Genomic DNA, 22,979 nt, shown 5'->3' with positions numbered 1-22,979 from the left:
TTGGGTGGGTGCTATGGGGGACCTACTCAATATAAGGCAGGCGGTTTTAGTGTGTGTGTGTGTGTGTGTGTGTGTGTGTGTGTGTGTGTGTGTGTGTGTGTGTGTGTGTGTGTGTGTGTGTGTGTGTGTGTGTGTGTGTAAACATATACACATATATAAACCTATAAATATACGGTACTGTGCAAATGTTTTAGGCACTTCTGAACTATGTTGCATAGTGAGGATGTCTTAAAAAAAGGCCATAAATAGTTTATTTATTTATCAGTTAATGTCTCAAAAAGTCCAGTAAACATCAAAAAGCAAAATCAATATTTGGTGTGTCAACATTTGTCTTTAAAACGGCACCAGTTTTTCTAGGTACACCTGGATACAGTTTTTCTTGGTTGTTGGCAGATGGGATGTTCCAACCTTCTTGGAAAACTCACCACAGTTCTTTTATCTGTCTCAATTGCTTCTGTCTCTTCGTGTAATCCCAGACTGACTCAATAGCTACGTTCTCACTGTCAGTTCTGCGGATTCATCATACCTCCTAGGGCCCAAGAGCCTTTGGCCAGCCGATTACTCTTGGGCCAAATAAGGACTGGTTTCTAAAGGTGGAGTCAATGTCAAAGGCAGAGATTAGCGAGATTTTCATTTCCCAATTTTTCATATCTAGCTACCAGTTAATAGATCAACAGAGAATGCAGAATCGTCAGTAGATGAAATCAGGGCTCTTCTGAATATTTGGGCTGATAAAAATGTGCAAAGTCAAATCGACATCTTAAAATAATCTCAGAGAACATTTTCAGTATGACCACTCCGAAAAACATCTAAATTATAGTCTATTATTATACCTTACATCTTAAGATAGTTAGATATAAGTTAGGACCATAAGATAGTTACACCACTGACTGTATTAAAAATATTGGCGGTTATTCCACTATGTGCTCAATAATAATAATATTTTAAAGGCTTAGTTCACCCAAAAATGAAAATTCTGTTAAATACAGGTATGATTTTATGCACAACACATTGTACTGTATCTTTTATTCTGCAGAACACATTAGAAGATAATTTAATGAATGAATGTTTGTTGGCTGAATTCAATACAATGGCCGTTCACTGTGACTTTATCATTTAATAAAGCATCCAAACGTGTCATAAAGCTATTTAAATAAAAGTTCTTCGCTACGTATGATGTCGTTCACAGCATATGGACAACTGACACAGAATTTATGGCATTGTGGTTTGGCTGACAAAAAAGGTTGGAACCACTGCTCTAAAAAGTCTGTCAATTTACGGACTCTCATACTGTTCCAAATACATATTCAAAATTTCTTTCTTCCATGGGATACAAAAAGTGTTATCTAGCAGCATATTAGCCTCAGTCACCCTAAGTTTCCATTATATGGAATACTGATCAAATAAAGATGAATGGTGATGGAGTGGAGTTTCTAACCTAACATCTATTTGTGTGTTCCATAGAAAAAAAACAGGCCATGCAAGTTTGGAACAATGTGGGTGGGTGAGTGATTGATTGATTACAGAATTTTAACTTTTGGGTGAAATATCCATTCAAAGTTCCCATGAACTTGAGGAGCACAGTTTTCTTTGGCGTTTTGACGTATTTCCTACTGAAACAGGAAGTTGGGGCGAGACATGTTGAACAGCAGGTCCTTTTTTTTAAAACAAGCCAATAGTTAACATTGCTGCATGGCAAAGATACATGTATACACCATTTCCACCAAAATTGTGCTGAGAAACATTCTCAGTACCGGCACGCTTTTCCACTTACTTGAGAACCAAACGATGATGTAACTGACCATGTTAGTATATAACCAGCCCACAAACAAACATAGCTCATATTGGTCTTTCGAGTTTTAAAGGGGTCTTGACATGCCTTTTTATTATTTTAAAATGTTCCTTGTGGTTCACTTATAATATTAGAAACATTTTTACACAAAAAAAACAGTCATGTATTTGTAAAATAGGTGTTGATGTGTTTTGTGGAGTCGGTCAGATGCAAATGTATGTGTGTGAGACATACAATGTGGAGGAAGTAGAGAATGAGTTGTTTTGGCAGCTTGGTTTCGTCAAAGGATCTTTATGCAGTGAGGAGGAAGATTTGTGTTCTGATAATTTTAATTTTGCCATCATTATAAAATCACTTTATTGTCCCTCAACCATATACACAAGTGCAACAGAGGGTGAAAGTCTTTGGTGCAGTTCCGAGCAACATAGCAGTCATGACAGTGATGAGACATATACCAGTTTACAATAAACATCAGATTTACACAACACAATTTACATATCTAATATACACATATTACACACAACACACTATACAAATAATACTGTAATATACTATGTGCAGTATGCAATATACACATATACACAATAGTATATATAAAATATACAGTAGGTTGTGTTGTGCTGTATTGACATTCAGGCTGTCAGTTGATAGTCAGTTGTCAGTGTGTTGGTAAGAGAGAATATATTTCATGACAGTCCAGTGTAAGATTAATAAAGTGCAGTGCTGATGTGTATTGATCGTGAGAGATCAAGAGTTCAAAAGTCTGATTGCTTGGGGGAAGAATCGGTCATGAAGTCAGCTGGTGCGGGTCCTGATGCTACGATACCGCCTGCCTGATGGTAGCAGTGAGAGCAGCACATGGCTCAGTATGGTTTTACGTCCTGCTTTTGATGCACCAGTCAAAATGAATAACATAAAATTCACATGCACCGTCATTTCACACACATTAACTTTTTTAAATAATCATTTATTTTAGACAAACCGGGGAAATGAACACTGACATGCGTAACATACATAATTCAGTGACTTTATTACATTGCAGGCTGTTTTTAATGCCATTATCAGGAGTCATTAAAATATATAGTGTAAAGCTTAAAGCATAGCAATTCATATATGACAGGGTTCCCCAATGAGTTTTCACCAATGGCCAAATTCTGTCAACTATACAAAGCCAAGAGCCACAGCCCTTGATGTTATGACAATATGTTTGTACTAAGGACGTGCACTAGTATTCGAATATTCATTCTGCAATAATTATTCGAATAGTACAAATTAAAAACTATTAAAATTTCACAAAGTTTTGCTTTGCTGGCCATATACAGTGAGATGCATGTTAAATCCTGAACACACAAACTAAATCTGGCATAACAGAATGCACTGGGTGGCGCTGTTGAGTGTGGACACAAGTTGGTCACATTTGTTGAGCAAACGGTTCTGTCAGTATGTTCAGATGGACACCAGAAAAGCGGGTTATTGTTAGAATGTGGCTTACTGTGAGAACTGGATTCCTGTTTAAATGTACTGGATAAGCGATGTACACTTTACTCGTATATGTCAGAAAGCAGAGTTCCTGTTGCAACTTAATCCCCACGATGCTTCTGTAAACAATAAACATGGCATCCGAGAAAGACTATACTAGCTGAGGTAAGGGACATTCCATAATTTAAACTGGTGTGTATAAATTAGTATAGTTTGCTGAGCACGTGGATATGGTTGTTTTTCTCAACAAAAACATGACTATTATATGGTGAGTGTTTATAATCCTGTACGTTAACTGTGTCAGTCTACTTCATTAGCAGTTTCTTTTTCTTTGCTTTGTGTGAGATTAAATGTTTTCATTCTATTCTTTTTTTTTTTATTTATTTGTTTTCATGCATTGCTTGTTGAATATATATAACAGAAACACACAGGACACAAAATAAGCTTGTTTTTATTATAATTAGAAGCTTGTTTTTTAATGGTGACGCAACCTATTACAATGTCTCTTTCTCATTTATTACCATCATTTAAATAATAGAATGTTCGAATATTATAATTTTTTTTTTATGAGCTTAAATATTCGAATACCAAATGATTGATGAATGCCCATCCCTAGTTTGTGCTGCTGCTATTATTAGAATGTTGTTAAGAGTCACAACATAAATATTCCAAAAAATGTATTAACTTTTTCTCCGTATTAGTAGCCTGTTTTATTTATTCAAACAATTATGATCATTTTGTTTGTACACAGATACACAAAACTACAAAACTTTGCCTTTTGAAAATTAAAAAATGAACTAACAAATGAACAATTTGGATCTTCATGTGGAGACATGTATAGATGTTTATAGAATAATAACAACGCAGCCTACTGTACAGGGGTGAAATTGTTTTTCTTTTTTTTTTTTCTTTCTTTTTTTTTTTGCAGACTCTTGTGTATAGACCTTTACTCCAGAAATTCATCTCGTGAAATTTTCACCGATTTGGTGTGAACAGGCATTTAGCGCGGGCTAAACATTTGTCTCGGGCCACCTATTTAGGAACCCTGATATATGATGTGTTAGGGATAGTCAGACAGTTTTTATTGCAAGATAAACCCCAACAGGACAGGTCTTGTATCATCTGAAGGGGTTTATTTCGTGATAACAACCGGCTGACTGTACATTATCCCGCTTATTGCACAGCTACAAACCAAATAAATAAATAAATACATTGGGACAAAATATGAATGAACTACAGCCACTTTCTTTGTGTCCAACTCCAGCATTTCATTAAGAAGTGATCATCCCTATGCCCTATTCCCTTTTAATACTATCACCCTCCACTTTGAGAGCTTCAGAGAAAGGTGATAAGAGTCAGTCAGAAATAATGTTTGAAACAACCACACAACATGGATTGTTCTCCCTTCTAAGTGTCCTGTGAAGGCATTATCTATGCAGTTTAGAACATAGGCATGCACACTGAGCAAATGTAAGGGGCAGGTACACAAAAAAAGCAGTTGATTAGACTGCAGCTTTGTGATGTCATTAATTTCTCTGGGACTTTTTAGCTGAAAGAAAATATCTGCTGAAAGTAAATTTGATCAATGATTAGAAGTACACTGCTACAAGACATAGGCTGAAAGTAACACAACTTTCATTTTGATTTCATAGGGTCTTTTAAGGTTTTATATTTCCAGTTACATATTTCAGTGGTTCAAGATTACTTTCTGTCTCCGCAGTTGTCTACAGATGCACCTGAGGATCAAGACACATCAGGAGATGATGAGGAGTTCTCAGGGTCAGGTTTGGCAGAATATGGTAAGTCACAAACCCACTACTGCAGGAACTGTATTTGTGGCAGAACTTGCTGTTAAGTTACTGCATAATTATGTAATCCAAGTTCTCACTGATTTTAATAATAGTTATTACTAGATTATAATAATAAAAATAATAGTTTACCCTAAAATTTCATTTATGTCATTATTACACACTTTAGTGTCAGTCCAAACCTGTATAACTTTCCTTCTTCCATGGAACGCAAAAGGTGTCTTCACAATGTTTATTTTCATAATGCAAGAGAAAAAAACCTGCACCAAATAAAATCACAGTTTAAGTAGTCAGTACAACTCATGTACTACACCGATCAGCCACAACACCTGCCTATTATTGTGTAGGTCCCCCTCGTTCCACCAAAACAGTGCCAACCCGCATAGCATTCTGAGACGCTTTTCTTTACACCGCAATAGTACAGAGAACTTATCCAAGTTACCATATACTTTGTCAGTTCAAACCAGTCTGGTCATTTTCTGTTGATCTCTCTCATCAACAAGGCGTTTTTGTCCACAAAATTGCCACTCACTGGATGTTTATTGTTTTTGGCACAATTCAGAGTAAATTCTAGAGACTGTTGTGCATGAAAATCCCAGTACATCAGCAGTTACAGAAATACTCAAACCAGCCCGCCTGGCACCAACAATCATCCATGCGATTATCTAATCATCCAATCATGTGGCAGCATTGCAGTGCATAACAACATTCAAATACGGGTCAGGAGCTTCAGTTAATGTTCACATCAACCATCAGATTGGGGAAAAAAATGTGATCTCAGTGATTTGGATCGTGGCATGATTGTTGGTGCCAGGTGGGCTGGTTTGAGTATTTCTGTAACTGATGATAACCCCCAATAGCTTTTAAATGTTAATTAATAACACCCCCAACAGTCCTCATAACCTGCACAGATATACCTCAATAATTATGCAACGACTACAGCCAATAGCATGTCCTCAAGCATTTACAACAATACGAAATATATATGACATTAAAGAATATTTACTTGTAAGGACTATAATTCTGTGTAGTTTTTAGGGGTGAAAAAAAAAAAAACACGTGTTTCGCCAACCATGGTTCGGTAAGCATTTGCTCCACGGTTCATGTCTAGTTTAATAATGCATCTGGATCATACAGTTTGGCGAAGAAAGTAAAGCGGCAAATAGATATGTGCCGTTGTAACCTACGCTAATGCACCTTTATGGCTCTGTAGATGGACACACTCTGCCTGTGTTTCACGTGGGTCAACTTTCTACAGGGAGAAGCTGTCCTCTTAATTGTTAGTATGTTAAATTAGGTGATGACATCACCGTTCTGCATGTGTTAGTTGGCAAAATACAAGCAGAGAAAACAAGCGAGAAGCCCCTGCGTCATTTAAGTCTCCTGTCTGGGAACTTTTCCTTTATAGTCAATTACAACAGCGATGGTCAATTTTTACAAAACAGGCACTGTTTGCAGACATTGCTCGATGCAAGTGCCGTATACTGGTAATACATCGATATTTGATTAGCTATTTACGCTGACGTCACCTGAGGATATATATAGCGCGCAGTGCGCACAGATCCACTGGTGAGCCCGAAAATACACACAGACACACCATCATAAAACAGGCACTTGGTGCTAGTTCAGACAGACATGAAATAAGATGCTTGAGGTGTTCATAGCCAAAGTTATGTTGCCCTTACTCTGTTGATGAAGATGTGGGATTTACCTGTATGATTAAAATACTTGAGTCGCATTACGACATCCATTCTCTTATTCATTTTAATAGCAAATGTATTTCTTTATATTTATGTACAGATTCTAAATGCTGAATATTCATTGAGTTGATTTTGAAATGCACTTTGTTCATGCATGTAGCGTAATAATGCAGGTATTAAGTTAAAATGTTGAGTTAGTAATTAAGAGTTTTGTTTAGTTAATGAAAATTAACTGTAGTTTTACTATAGTAATATTGTAGTAACAATGACTGCTATCACCATTGTTTTCTTGGCAGAAATCGTAGTTTTAAACTATGGTTAGCCATGGGGATTTTTAATGAGGGTACATCTCTTTGTCTTGTTCCAAATAGAATATTTTTACCTTGGATTTGGCAGTAATATTTTTTCCCTGAATATAACAAATACAGAACCATACCAAAACCGTGACCCTAAAACCATGATACGAACCGAACCGTGAGAAACTGGAATCATCACACCCCTAGTAGTTTTATCATCTGATATGTAAACTATTATATTTTGCCCTTTGCACCAAGAAAAGTGAAAAAAGGCTGACGTCTGATCGATCCATCTAGCCACTGATCTACAAACGCCCTGGTATCACCATTTTTATAATGGAGCCCCTTTGGCATTTTCAACATGATATAATAAATGGTCTGTAGGTTATTTTGAGCTGAAACTTCACAGATACATTCTGGGGACACCAAAGATTTAGATTACATGTTGTGAAAAGTGGCATAATAGGAGCTCCTTAAATGTTTTATTTGAGTGTGAGTAAATACTTAAATTTCGTTATGTTCATTGCACAAGTGATTGCCTCAAAAGACCATAGTGCATGAGTTTGATCACTGTTACTGTGGATGTTTTTTTTGTCCTTTTTCAAGCTTGATAGACCAGAATCACTATTCACTTGCATTACTTGCATTATGGCAAATAAACCTTGTAAAGACTTTAAAAAAAAAAAAATATATATATATATATATATATATATATATATATATTTTTTTTTTTGTGATCCACAGAAGAAAATAAGTTCTAAACATTAGGGTGAATAAATAATGACATAATACATTTTTTGGGGTAACCTATGCCTTCAGTGCTGTTTAAAAAGGTTTTGATAGCTTGGAAATCCCATTTTGACCTTTCATGTAACTAATGTAGATATCAAAGCCACAGAACCTGCCTGGATTACGGATGCCCCGGTGACGCTTTCAGAACAGACCACCAAAATACAGATAATCACGATAGCTCCACATGCCCCCTCCACTGTTTCTCAACCCATGCTGACAACTACCCAACAAGTTATTCCTGAAGATGATGCTTGGCAGGAAAAAACAACAACTGTTAGTCTTATGGCTGCAGAAGAGACCACCAGTGAAACAACGGTTTCAATTGTCAAAGAAGATAACAGACCCACGGTTTCAATCAAAGTCAGTGACAAAACAACTAGTGTTCCTCATATGGAGACAACACTTGTGCAGAAAACAATTGTAGCTGATGTGGTAAATCCTGAACGTGAAGTTTCGGGTGATGGTGCAATGTCCACCACTGTTCTGACCACTACAGAGGGCCGAGAGCTCATTCCTCCCAGTTTTGAAGACAACTACATTACAGAAGTCATGACAAAAGATGATCATTCTGAGTTGGTAAGTACATACCTACAAACTTGTTGCCTTCAAAATTTGCTGTTTTGAATTAGGGATGCGTATTTACAAGTAATTTTGTTGTTAAGTACTGTAATCCATGAAAACGAGTAATTGATTACTCGTAAATTAAAATATAAATAAAAATAAGTATGACAGGTATATGAAATGCATGTTTTGTTTTATCAACAAATGTTACCCAACAGTTTCAAAATGAGAACTCATTAGTCAGTCTTAATTGAAAAATAACTTTTACACTCACAAGGAGCTCACATAGAAACCAACACTGACGGTATTAGGGTAATGCCCATTTATAATTTTGGAGTCTGCATAAAGGCTATCATATTTTTATCATTTCACATGTTATTATTCAGAAAAAATGTTTTCGAAAATTGTTTTTTTATAAAATGTGCTCATATTCAGAGATTTAATGCACAAACACATACTGGTCTGATTAGCTTCCGAGTTACTTTTCAACATAAAAGCAGATCCTCGTTTGTTGGTTGCACGACTCCAAGAAGAACCGAATGCAAATCAAAATCAAAACATATAAGCATTGCCACACTTGGCTTCACTCAAAAGTACAGAAACCATTATTGCCCCCACTTATGTTGCACGGAAGATGGGAGTGCGATGCAAGGCGGGACTTCAGTGCCTTCGGAGCAGGTTTCAGTCTCCGGGCGTACCGTCAGCCGGCTGCATACCACACTGTCCGCTGCCCATGTATATGTTGATTTTTCTAAACAAAAATGGTAAGGATTGCCTAGCAGCACAATTTGTGAGTAGGCTGGCTGTTTTTATGCTTCCATTGTTAAACTGCCAAAAGTTATCACCTCGTAGGTTAATTGCACACTGCAAGCGATACGTTCGATTATTGTTCATTACGAAATAAATGAAGGAAACATATTGATGTTCATTCAAATGTTGATGTAATAACTATTGCTAAACATGCAAATCTGCCATGTGAGCTTGTTTAGTTTCAGCCAGTATAGAACTTTGTCATGCCTTTTTGGCCACTTGTTTGATTTATGACTTATCAGTTAATGGTTAATACTAGTGTTTACGGAGGCCTAGGTAGCTCAGCAAGAATTGACGCTGACTCACACCCCTGGAGTCGCGAGTTCGAATCCAGGGTGTGCTGAGTGACTCCAGCCAAGTCTCTTGGCCAAATTGGCCCGGTTGCTAGGGAGGGTAGGGTCACATAGGGTAATAGACCTTGTGGTCGCGATTAGTGGTTCTCGCTCTCAATGGGGCACGTGGTAATTTGTGCGTGCATCGCGGAGAGTAGCATGAACCTTTACATGCATAGTCTCTGCGGTGTCATGCACAACGAGCCACATGATAAGATGCATGGATTGACGGACCCCATAGGTTGCGTATTTATTGCAATACGTAGTAAATCTCTTAAACTTGAATCCTCCACAATATCAGTCTTCAGACTCTGGCTATCTGCTTTGCTAAAGCAATTGTGAAGCCACATTTACGATTCACGTAAGGGCATCAATACCGTTGTCAAATGCTGCTTTGAACTCCACATGAAAAGCGCTTGCAGACAATGTCTTATTCTGCGGTTTTGTGATAATTAAGACTTGACATGCTTCAGTGGTAAATTGCGCCTTACAGAGGCTGCAAAGTACTTGATTTCATTACATGTCCCATCTGGATTTGGTTTGTACAACAAATTTTGTAAAGAGGTACTTTCTTCATTACTTGATCATTGACACAGATTTGCTTTTGTGTGTGTGACCCCATTTATACCTGGTATTAAGATGCGTCTCAGGTAATCTGATCGCATGTGGTCAAGTGAGACACATTGCTGTTTACATGTGGTCACTTAAACATGTCTCCTGTGACCGTTTGAGATAGGCTTTGGAGGGGAGAGATACTGTTTCATAACGACATACTTCAAGCACCATGTTAGTGTGTTACTGCATGACATTAATGTGCAATAAAATCAGACATGTCAAAAGAAAGCGCACAAAAAAGGTACTCTATTTCTCCTAGATGCATTTGAAATTGAATCTAAGCTCAAAAGCAACATTTTGAGCAGGATTAACCATTATTTTAGTGTATTACCTGTATTAACCTGAGCTGCAGATGTTCGTGCTCCTCATAAGTGTACCTGCATGTTGATTTCAGACACACTGAAGAAGATTTGTGAATTTCTCACTCTTGTGTGTATATATCGGTTTATTTTATTTTTACGATCTGGCAATTAATTCCTTTTAAACCGCTCGTAATCGGCAAAGTTTAAAATCTTGTTTTAGCTCAGAGGTTGATTGACAGGTGAGGGGAGGTGCTAGGCTGCTGCCAGGACACTTACAGGACGGATTAGTGTTTACACCTCAAATGCGATGCGACCATATGCATTTTTGACCACATTCGTATGTGTTTTTTTGTGATCACAAAATGTTTTAGACCCCGTTTAGACCTGTATTTAGCGCTGACCACGTGATCGGATCACCAAAAACACATCTTAATACCAGGTGGAAACGGGGTCTGTGTTGTTATGTGTGTTAGTGTAATGAGCCCAGACATGCAAAGGTTCCGTCCTACTCCAACCAGTGTTTAGAATCATACAGAACTGAATTAAATGTCAGAATCTAAAATCAAATCGGTAAATGTGTAAATCGGTATTAAGAAAAATGTACGCGTTCAACAGCAGTTTTGAATAAGCTGGTTTTTGGTTGTTATCAGCGTATTGGTGTACATGTAAACACTCTCACTGTCAACTTAACCACAAGTTATTAGAACAACCAATCAGTAATCGGCATTACGAGTCATTGATTTAAGTATTTTTAAACTTATAATGTAGCATTTTTAATATTGCTTTCAAAAAGTACACGTAAAACAAATAAAAAAAATTGGCTCATTTCGAGTCTAATGATTGATTGAATTATCAAAGCAGATTCAGTGAAGTGAGTTTTCTGTCTGATTCAGACCATGTTTCAGACCAATGACTCCTGTGTTCAATTCAGAATGAACTGTCAATCTGTTCAACTGATTCGTTAAGAATATATGCACCAGTTGAATAATTTGTTTGCTAATTGAACAGCACGTTGCACTGTATGTTTGGTTTTACATGCAGTCAGTGAGAACACAACAGAACGTGACTATTCACTGTTAATATATTATACAGTATTTCTCAATTTAAAGTTTTTATATATAAACTGGATTCAGAATGAAACATTGTTTTTGAATCAAGTTGAATCTCCCATTAAACTGCAACTTCTCTCTCTACAGGATTCTGACTTTCACTTTGACAATGAAATTATTCCCAGAAGAATAGATCCTGTGAATGATGATGGAATAGCACAAGGTGCCACACAGAATGAGAGCTTACTAGAAAGGAAGGAAGTTCTCGCAGGTTAGTGTCTGCACAGAGTTATCCATTTAGAAACAGCATAATGTATGAACTTGTGTTCAGTAATATGTTTGCTTATGAAGTTATGGTTCATTTTTCATGTTTTTAGAGGTTTCAGTCATAAACTAAACCTTCTCTGTACTGCATGAAAACATTCATTCATCAATTAGCAATTTTGTATTTGTACATCTCATATATTCTGGATTAATGTTTCCATATTATTTATATTTCAACCAAACATGAAAGTTCTGTTATTACTTTCTCACTGTCATTTTGTCAGAATCAGAATGCTGTTATTCTTCTCATGGAAGTTAAAAGGTGACATTTTGAAGAGTCTTCACAAGGCACTTTTCCAGTGTTGGGTGTAATCTGATAAAAAAAAGTAATCTAATTACTTTTAAAAAGTAGTGTGATTTAGTACATTTTAAAATCCTTAAATTATAAAAAAACAAATTATTTTCAAGTAAATTACTAGCGTTAAACATTTTTAAAATGTTATGTAGAATACATTAAAACATGACTTATGCTCATATGTACTTTTTGTGTTGTAAGTGAAAAAAAGCTTGTGGTGCTGAGTGTATCTGTAACAATGAACAAGGGGGAAATATAGACCTTTTTTTAATTAGTTGAGCGGAAAATTTTCTTTTCCATGCAGCTTAAGTACATAGACTGTCACTCTTCAAAAAGGCTGTAAAGAAAGATAAAACACCTTAAAAGTATCATAAAATTTGTCAAAATCTTCTGAAGCCAGCCATATGGTGATCTTTTAGGTTACAAATATTAAGTTATTCACTGAAAATCTTCCCCTCCACTTTGCTCTCAAATATCATTCTTTGTTTCACAGATTTAAACTGCCATGCTATATTTGGCTATTACCAGTGCAATAAATGAGACCAAAACTAATTCTGTTTGGCATCATTGATGTCAAACCTGTTGCCAAGCATCCAGTCATGGTGCCATGATTTTAATTTTTGGGTGGGCCAGTAAAAGACATTTCTGTTTACATTTGAAAATACAGGCCATGTTTCATGTAAGAAAATATTCATTATTCGATAGAACTTGCTATACTGATAAACCCAAACAAGAAAAAAACAACCTAATTCAACTTTTAGATGGTATATACGTTTATTTAAATGTTACCTAAAAGGTCTCAATTCCAGCCACTTTATATTATTTTAAGAGCAGCTCAGTTTGATTAATTCCATATCACACCAAACCAAGATGGATATTGAAGTGCAAACATACTGTAGATTGACAGTAGAGAGAAAGACACAACTGCAGTAAAACATTAACCAAAAACTAGTCGCATACATTTTAAATGATAGAAAATAATAATCGCATAGTCTCTGTCATAACCCGAGACATTAAAGACAGCTTCTGATTTATAAAAATGTAACATAAAATAATAAAAAATATCAAACAATTAAGCCAAATATAGTAAACAAATTACACTGTTAAAGTGTGAAGTGTTTAAGTGGTTAAGTCTGTAATATACATTAAAATAGGCTAATTTAAAACTCTCTAAAATATGTGGTAAATGTGTCAATCTTTGAGCAATATTTGCACCACCAAATTCATAAAATGACTAATGTGCTCTGCCATACATTAAGATAATTAGCAATAGGGTTCTTTTATCCACATTGAGTTTATTTCACTGGCGTAGCTACAGATGGGTCTGGGTGGGCCAGTGCCACCTATTGGCATTCAGGCCCACCCAATTATTGTCTTATAACCCCTATTCCATCAACAGCCTAAGGTTAGAGGCTGTTGGGGTGGATAATGTCAGCATCAAATGCTTTTAAAACAGCAACTCAAAAAAACTAAACTAGATCGATCTCATTATAATAAAGCTATTTACACTGAACACCCGATGTGACGATGAGAGGTGCATACAGTTGATGGGTATCCCGTATCGTGCAGCGGCTCCAACCACTTTTTTTTCCCCATCTAATAAAATACTTATTTTCAAATGTTAATTGATCGCTATGAATTGTATTAATTAGGCTATATATTTAAATAAATTCTAGCCTGTCCATCAAAACCAGATCGAGTTTACATTTAGATGATGAATTAAATAAATTTCGATGTTAAAATGCACTCAAAACTCATAGAAACTGTCTTGCCACGCTATCGCAGCAGTGTCGAGTTGTTACGCAGTGACATGATCAGAGAGAAAGAAAAAAAAAACAAGTAATTTTATTGACAGAAAACCATAGGCGGAGATTATGGCGGCAATACCTATTTTGTTATTTTATCCATCATTCATCCATCCAAAGACACGCCAGCAAATTGTGCTAGGAACAAAATGTCCATTCTGTTTTTACAAATTTCTAGGGTAAATCCCCATATAATAATGAATGTGTTCTCAGCCACAATGCCTCCTAACATTCTGCATGTAAAATAAAAAAAATAAAAAACATGTCTGAATGTACTCAAACATGAATATTGTTGATTGATCTTTTAATGTTCTTAAAGTAGACAACCTTTAGTAGTTTAATGTCCTAAATACACCCTGGAAACAATTAGCTAAACATTAAAAACTTCAAATGAATAAATAAAAAGTTTACAGATCTAATGCCATCGATAATTTCTCTTGGCCCACCCACCTAAACATTTCTGCCTACGCTACTGAATACGGGACAAATCGCATCTCATATTGTTTAGATACGGAACACATCATTTCACCTTTAAATATGGGACGATCCTGTATTTTATGGCATGGGTGGCAACCCCTACACATGTGACCGTAAAATAGTGCAATAAACATTTAACTAAACTATTTAAAATATGACTGAACACCCCAATGCACATAACTGACATTAAAAATATGAAGATACTATTCCCATCAAATATTTTAAGTAATTAAGTAATTCTCATTAAGTATATTATAATTTTTTACCATATATCTTTTAGCGTTAGAATTACGAATATTTTTTTTTTACAATGCCATATGACGTAGAATATAGCGAGAAAGTCTCGTAATAATAAAAATAATAATAATATATTTTATTTGTATAGCACCTTTCATTCATCAAGCCCAGCTTAAAGTGTTTCATATACTGTATCTGAAATTAAAAGTCAAAGAGTGTGAGGGGCCTGGGTAGCTCAGCGAGTATTGACGCTGACTAGCACCCCCGGAGTCACGAGATCGAAACCAGGGTGTGCTGAGTGACTCCAGCCGGGTCTCCTAAGCAACCAAATTGGCCCAGTTGCTAGGGAGGGTAGAGTCACATGGGGTATCCCCCTCTTGGTTCGCGATTAATGGTTCTGTCTCTCAATGGGGCGTGTGATAAGTTGTGCGTGGATCGCAGAGAGTAGAATGAGCCTCCACATGCTGCGAGTCGCTGCAGTGACATGCACAACGAGCCACGTGATGAGATGCGTGGATTGACATCTCAGAAGTGGAGGCAACTGAGACTTGTCCTCCGCCCACCGGATTGAGGTGAGTAACCGCGCCACCACGAGGACCTACTAAGTAGTGGGAATTGGGCATTCCAAATTGGGAGAAAAGGGGATAAAAATAAAATAAATCACTAAACTAAATAGCAATTGAAAGTAAAACAATTTACACATTTAAAATGAAATAAAAAGGTGAGTAATACATTCACACTTATATCAACCAAATTTTTTATAAAATGTAATGAAATGCTTTAAAATATGTGGATAATTGAAAGCTGTTTAATTTTAATTGGTTAAATTTAACTGAAATCTTTAAAAATGTAAAGTTCGAAATTGCTGAAAAACTCTTGAGAACAGAGGTAAGTTAATTACCTTCAATAGTGGTTTTACAAATGCACATTTAAGGGCATTTGGGAAGATTACAATCTACAGCGAGCAATAGTATGCAGGTTGGGAACAACATGAGCATGTATGAAAAATTATTTTGTTTAGAACTATTCTTTTAACACACTTAATTTTTTTTTTAATACAGGTATTATAGCTGGTGGTGTGGTGGGTCTGATTTTTGCCATCATGCTGGTGGCCCTTATGATCTATAGGATGAAGAAAAAGGACGAGGGCAGCTATGAATTAGAAGAGCACAAGCATCCTAAAGGCTATCAGAAACCTCACAAACAAGTGGAGTTTTTTGCATAAAAGACTCTTTATTACCGACTGTCCTGGCTCTCATTCTATTGCAAACACTAAACTTGAGATGCATTAGCTTTGTTACCCATCCTTTTTTAAAAATCTATTTCATGTCCATTTTGGACTATCGACCAAGGGTTTGTTTGGGTTTGTTGACCATCTGGCCCAAATTTGAAAACTCCTCTGCTTTTATTTTACATGACCGACCCCAATGTTTGTGCCATTGTGACAGTGGGTAAATGTTCCCTCAGTTCCTGTAACTCTTTTACTGCCTTGAGTAACTGAGATGGCTGCCAAAGAGACTGAAAATTGAGGTTGCGCTTGTTTCTTTGTGGCAAGATTGAGAATTAAAATAACGTTTACTTTTTGCGTAGCATTAAATTATGACCAGCCCTCTTGCTGATTTAATTTAGGCTTTATATGGTCTTTTTTTTTTTTGTGCTCAGTAAAAAAAATATTATAATAATAATGGTAATAAGAAGTTTTGCTAGTGATGCCCACAATGGTTACTTCTAAATGTGCATTTCAGCCTCAAGCTCTAATCTTTTTTTTTTTTTTTTTTTTTTTGTCATATTGAAATTTATTTTCAGTGTTTCTAATTTGGAACCAAGAAAAATAATCATTTTTTAGGGTTCTTAAAATGAGTGTGGTGCACGCTTTATTACCTCAATTTGTATTTTTTTTTTTTTAAATACCCAGCTTCCTTGAAATGGGCTATAATGTCATTGTTAAAGTATTTTTGTTTTTCACCTGTTAGTAGTAAAAAAAAATTATATATATATATATTTTTTTTTTTTTGTATGAGTGCTTCGGGTATATGATTCTTAAAGGAATGGTTAACCCAAAAATGAAAATGATCTTATCATTTATCACTTACCCTCATGCCACTCCTGATGTGTAGAAAACTATTGAACACAAGTTTTTTAGAAGAATATCTCAGCTCTGTAGGTCCATACAATGCAAGTCAACATAATCCTGTACTTTGAAGTTAAAGAAAAGCACAAAGGCAGCATAAAAATTCTCAATATGACTCCAGAGGTTAAAACCTGGTCTTCAAAAGCAATATGATGGTGTGGATGAGAAACCGATCAATATGCAAGTTCTTTTTATTATAAATAGATGGAGCCTTATAGATTACTTTGAAGCTCAAAAAGTATATGAAGGCAGCATAAAAGTTTTGGACCCTGTTCACTTGCATTGTATGGACCTATAGAGCTGAGATAATCTTCTAAAAATCATCACTTGTGTTCAGCAGAAGAAAGAAAGTCATACACATCTGGGATGGCATGAGGGTGAGTACATAATGAGACCGTTTTAATTTTTGGGGTGAACTATTCCTTTTAGACTAGATGCAATCTATGTTTTTAAATGATTAAATAATAGGTAGCTGAGAAGAAATGCCTTTTTTCAGTTTATGTTTAGCACCAAAATACTGCTGTTGTGTAAAGGTGTTGTTGTTGTTTTTTTTTTGTTTTTTTTTTTGTATCTACCCTCAGTTATTTCCATTATTTCTGTTAATTCTTTTAATTATTTGAGTAGAAGTTGTGGATCTTTAGATTTCTTTAAATGGCTTTGAATGGGCTAAATTCTATTTCCATAGTTGTAAACACTTGTGCCTTCAGTTTGTCTTTGCTGGAACCTGAACAGTCTCATTTGTTGCTGCTGTACACATGACAAGCTGGCCACTTTTGTTGAACAAATCTATTTATTATCTGGATGTTTAATTAAAACAAAGCCTCTCCAATGTTTACATACTAGTTACTCTATCTCAAAAATCACTAAATATTGTAGATCTTATAGCATTGGATGATGTTGCAACATGATCACATGGGAAGTTAGCATATTGTTTCCAAGAGATCCATTAACCTTGGCTCAAATGCATTATGTTGACTTACTGACAAGCGGCAACTCCTATCAGTAATTTTAGCATCGACTCATGCATGTTTACCTTCCCCTGTGGCATGACAGGAAGTGCATTGCTTCAGCAGCATGGGAGACCCAACACCAACACTTACGGCTTTGACCACTTAGACCCAGTGTTTTGAATTTCATGTAAGCAATGACCAATTTTAGCTACAGAAAACAATAAGGTTTTTATAAAAATAACCCTGTTTCCGTGAAAGGAGGGAATCAAACACTGCATCACTTTAGCTGACTCTAGGAGTTATCTCCACAGGTGTAACCATTCTCAGAAACTCTTAAAAATCTCGTCAATTTTAATTAGCAGAAAATGCTCTTTGCTCCACCTCCGCGTGCGTCATCAGGCGTATATACGCCGATGCACAGTGCTATCTCTTTAGAATGTTCGACTAAAAGGTACAGAGTGATACTCGGCCCTTGTAGTGCGGCCAGCTTACGCAGTGTTTCATTCCCTCCTTTCAGGGAACCAGGGTAACAGTCGTAACCTTATCGTTCCCTTTCAAGTTAGTCATTTCAGTGCTGCGTCATATTAGCTGATGCTAGAGGAATGTATACCATCAAGCCATGCTACTGATTTGCATGTGCAATGATGCCATAGTTTCAACACAGAGGAACAGTGGCTCTACTCCAAGCCTCTCCTGGATGTCTAAGCTCCACACCCTATCTCTTAGGGTGAGCCCATCCACCCTGTGAAGAAAGCTCATTTTGGCAGCTTGTATTTGCTATCTTATTCTTTCGGTCACTACCCAAAGCTCATGACCATAGGTGAAGAAAGGAACATAGATCGAGTGGTAAATGGAAAGCTTTGCCCACAGACTTCGCTCCCTCTTCTCCACCACTGTCCAGTACAAGGACTACATTACTGCTGCCGCTGCACTGATACACCTATCGATCTCATGCTCCAGTTTACCATCACTTGAACAAGACCCTGAAATACTTAAACTCCTCCACATGAGGAAGCAACTCACTCCCTATCCGGAGGGGACAATCCACCCTTTTCCGACAGAGAACCATGGCCTCAGATTCATGGGCTAGGTGGTAGAGTGGGTTGGCCACTAATCGCAGGGTTGGTGGTTCGATTCCCGGCCCACATGACTCCACATGCCGAAGTGTCCTTGGGCAAGACACTGAACCCCAAGTTGCTCCCAATGGCAGGCTAGCGCCTTGCATGGCAGCTCTGCCTTCATTGCGTCTCATTCACCCATTCACACACCAATGTAAATCACTTTGAATACCACTATGGTTAAAAAGGCGCTATATAAGTGCAGACCATTTACCATCCTGAGGTGCTGACTTCCATCCAAACTGCTTCCCATTTAACCCATACTGTAATTAACCAACCATTATTTACAAAACAACCATTTTGGTTAAGGGCTTCAATTTTTGAAATCTGTGCCATGTGGAAAAGGATAGACCTGTTTGGATGCTGATGTTTCTGTAATAGAAGGACTGCATTTTGTGCAATTGAGTTTTAGTGATTCATAGTGACTAAACACACCTGCAACAAGTTCAAACCTTTACATTACAACTACTGGAGGAAGTTGCAACATGACGTATGTTGTTTGATTTAGCCAACTCACTGCTCTAAACTATCTAAAGATTATTGCCTTCAAAGGAAAGACCAACTGCACACAGTTGTAAACATAAGAAAATGTACTGTTGATGTTATTGAAAGTTCATTTTTATTCATCTTTAAAAGTGAAACTATCAAATACAATGAAGGAAATAAAATGTACAGTAGAGGGAAAAATTAAGCAAACGTTACAAAAATACATAATAGCATTTAATCACATGTTTTTTTCACTGATTATCTGTAAGTGGTCTATAAATGGTTATCTGAAATGATCTACACTCACTTCTATTATATATGGAGATAATGCCTCTTAAGCACTCAAAACAAGAAAGAAGGAACATAACTCTTCACGATGACGTCATGTTTCAAGAGCCCGTCCCTATTTAGTATTACTAGTTCTTTCTGTTGAAAATCACTCCACTTACGTAAATGACAAGAATGTACTTGATGGTGGCGCTGCAAAGAGTTAGCTAATGTGTCGAATGATTCAATCAACAGTCTGGCAAGCTGAAGCTCGTCCAAGTACAGTCAGACACCAAACCCCTCCCTCTCCATTGTTTAAATACTTCTTACTCAAGTGTGACTAATTTAGACCCAGGCACCATGATGAGTAAGCGATGTGTACTAAGAGAGTTGCTCAACTCCAAAATCAACTGTTCAAGTACACAGATGACAAATTCAGCCCATTGTAAATCTCTTTAAAACAGTTCACTCAAAATATTATAGTGAATTTTTTAGTTTTTTTTAGGTTTATAGTGTTATGTCAATTTATGTAATTGGCACACATCTTGTCTTTTATGTAAAAAGTTATAGAACATTTCCACCGTATTTTTCACCAGGAAAAATAAAATTGTCTAGCTCATTAAACATGTTGATTGCGGGGCATTTTGTCATGTCTATGGGGTATATTATCACTAGGCTAAAAAATGTAATATAATCTGCACTTAAACTGGGAAATGCAGATTCTCTGATTTACTAAATCATATTATGTGTGATATACACAACAAAATAGTTTTTCACTTATCATTTTTTTCCTTTTAGATTAATGTTATTCTCAAAAATATGCACTCTACTAGATTACATTATGTAGGGTGAATGATATCCAATCAAATCTGTTCAACAACAGCACAAAAAATATTTTTGCTTTTTTAGAGAATTGTTTTAAGGTTATTCCATTCAGTCTACTGAAATGTTTTAAATGGAAGCTCACTTAATACATTTGTGTTGGGACTACATAAATACTTTTTGTTGACAACTTAAACTGGGCAGGCAATTTGTAGGTCCCAGCATGCTTTGCTAAAATTATGAAATTAAGTGTTATTTTATGTATTTTTAAGCAAGAAAAGTGGGAGGCATAATAGTATATGTAGAATTAATGTCTAATTTTATTTAATGAATTGTATAAAATTGCAACATTTAGTGTAACTTGCCTCAACCGGACATTCTTGAAAAATACCCTTTTCCACAGTTCAACCTTGACCTTTATTATATAGTTGTTCCTTGCCTTCATTTATGCCAGTGTGGATTTATTGTGTTGCCTGTTCCTTTACCTAAGAGCACTTACAAAAAATGCTGATTTTGGAATTTTAGTTTGAAGGATAGAACAAAAATAAATCATAATAATAGTTCTGGACAAGGTGTGTGAATCTACATACGAAACCTCTGCTAGAGAAGACAAGACTTTGTGGGATTTTGCGACTAGTTCACCCAAAAATGAAAATTCTCTCATCATGTACTCACCTTCATGCCGTCCCAGATGGGTATGACTTTCTTTTTTTCTGCAGACCACAAATTAAGATTTTTAGAAGAATATCTCCATACAATACAAGTGAATGGGTGCCAACATTTTGAAGTTACAAAAATCACTTAAAGGCAGCACAAAAGTATGACTGCAGTGGTTAAATCCATATATCCATAAGGGATATGAAAGGTATGGGTGAGAAACAGATCAATATTTGTCAATTTTTGCTAGAAATTCTTCTTCCTGCATGAAAAATGTGAATCGCAAAAAACACATGAAGAATGTGAAAGTTAAAGTGCCGCCTGATTGAGCAGAGAGGAGAATTTATCATAAAAACATTTATTTTTCATTTGGACAGTCTTGTACATTGTATTAAAATTTCTTAATCGTTAACGTACTACTTGTTAGAAATAATATTTTATCTATTTGATAATTTCATTTCATTTTTCAATCCAAGCGAAATTATAGCCTCTATTTATAGTTCAACATACAGTACAAGCATTTGTTTTAAGGTCATTCTTTGGATTCAGTAATAAGTTTACTTATTTAAAAAAAAAAAATAATGGAAATGATTCTACACAATACTGATTATAAAATAAACATCTACCTACTGCTCTTGTGTTCCTTATAACAACTAATATAACATTTATGACATTTTTTTATGTGACTTAAGTTACAAGTTGTGTGTATGTGGTTTCATTATTTTGGTGAAAATTTGAAATTCAGATTTTGAACTAAAATTCTGGTTTGTTGTGCTAGCCCTCAACATGTCAGGCTGTGCTCAGCAAACAATACATTGACTTTTAATTGTGTTCCTGTTTTATTTTTCCAATGTTGTCACTCTCATCTATACCCACTGTCCCGTTACAGGGTTGAAGACTGTGACAGGGTTAAAGGGACACGTTAATTTTGTGTTGATTAATATGAAATTGCTTCCACGATTTACCCTAAACATTGTATTCCATTGGAGACAACCATTTAATGAAGACAAAAGACACATTTAATTACTAAGCCACACTCAATATTGAAATGGACAAAACCACTGCAGATTTTAAGGTGACTATTACGTTTATTATAAGGTGACTTATTCTCCACAGGTCCAAAATATTACTGAATGAAGTTGAATTTAATGTATGAAAGTGAATGAACATTTTCCTGGAGCAAGAAAAATGCAAAAACAGTAGAAAATGCACCGGTGTCAAAACATCTATTTTTACAGGAAGATCAAAGTGCTAAGCTACTACCAGGCAAGCATGTGTGTGTGTCTTACCCACACCTCCTGTGTTTGTGAGATGCCACACGCTGTTAAGTATTTCATCAAATTAGGCATCTAGAGAACACCAGGAAAATTGGTTTGGTCAAGCACACTTGACTTGGTTTTTTAATGCCAAGGATAATGCTTGGATACAGGTCATAATCATATTTCATTTTATTCCTCTGTCCAAGGACAGTGGGATTTCCTCACTGGATATCTATGCTGTGAGCTTCCTGATCAACTGGTAGTGATTCCGGTGTTGTGACATTCTTCCTGAAACTGAAATGATGCATGTTAAAACATATACAGTTTAGGCCTTTCTTTGTTGAATGAAGACAGCTGGGAGTGAAGACAAATGTATGTTGTGTTGGATCAAACTGAGTTTTCAGTTCTTCATTTGATGACCTTGAACTCGCTACATACAGTAGAGGTTCATGCGAAGGTGTGGGCAAGACTCTCAGAAGAAACACCTTAATTCAGAAGAATGGAGACTCAAAACTGCATTCACATACAGGCTTGCCTAGTAGTTTAGAATTAGATATACAGTACATGGAGTATCCCTCATATTAAAAACAAACATATGCTCTATGCAAGATATTT

At 36.1% G+C, this 22,979-nt stretch overlaps 1 protein-coding gene across 1 annotated transcript in view; it reads left to right on the top strand.

The window, feature by feature from the left end:
• The window catches only part of LOC127662798 (syndecan-1-like), a 41,045-nt gene extending 19,186 nt beyond the window's left edge, over positions 1-21,859 (top strand). The window contains exons 2-5 of the mRNA XM_052154148.1: positions 4,992-5,070; positions 7,959-8,443; positions 11,684-11,807; positions 15,736-21,859. Coding sequence (XP_052010108.1) covers positions 4,992-5,070; positions 7,959-8,443; positions 11,684-11,807; positions 15,736-15,899 — 852 coding nt within the window. The 3' untranslated portion in view covers positions 15,900-21,859. The remainder of the gene's footprint in view (positions 1-4,991; positions 5,071-7,958; positions 8,444-11,683; positions 11,808-15,735) is intronic.
• Positions 21,860-22,979: the final 1,120 nt, after the last annotated feature.

This window comes from Xyrauchen texanus, chromosome 22 (assembly GCF_025860055.1).
Source record: "Xyrauchen texanus isolate HMW12.3.18 chromosome 22, RBS_HiC_50CHRs, whole genome shotgun sequence".
Taxonomy (NCBI): domain Eukaryota; kingdom Metazoa; phylum Chordata; class Actinopteri; order Cypriniformes; family Catostomidae; genus Xyrauchen; species Xyrauchen texanus.
This window is presented reverse-complemented; position numbering and strand designations above follow the sequence as displayed.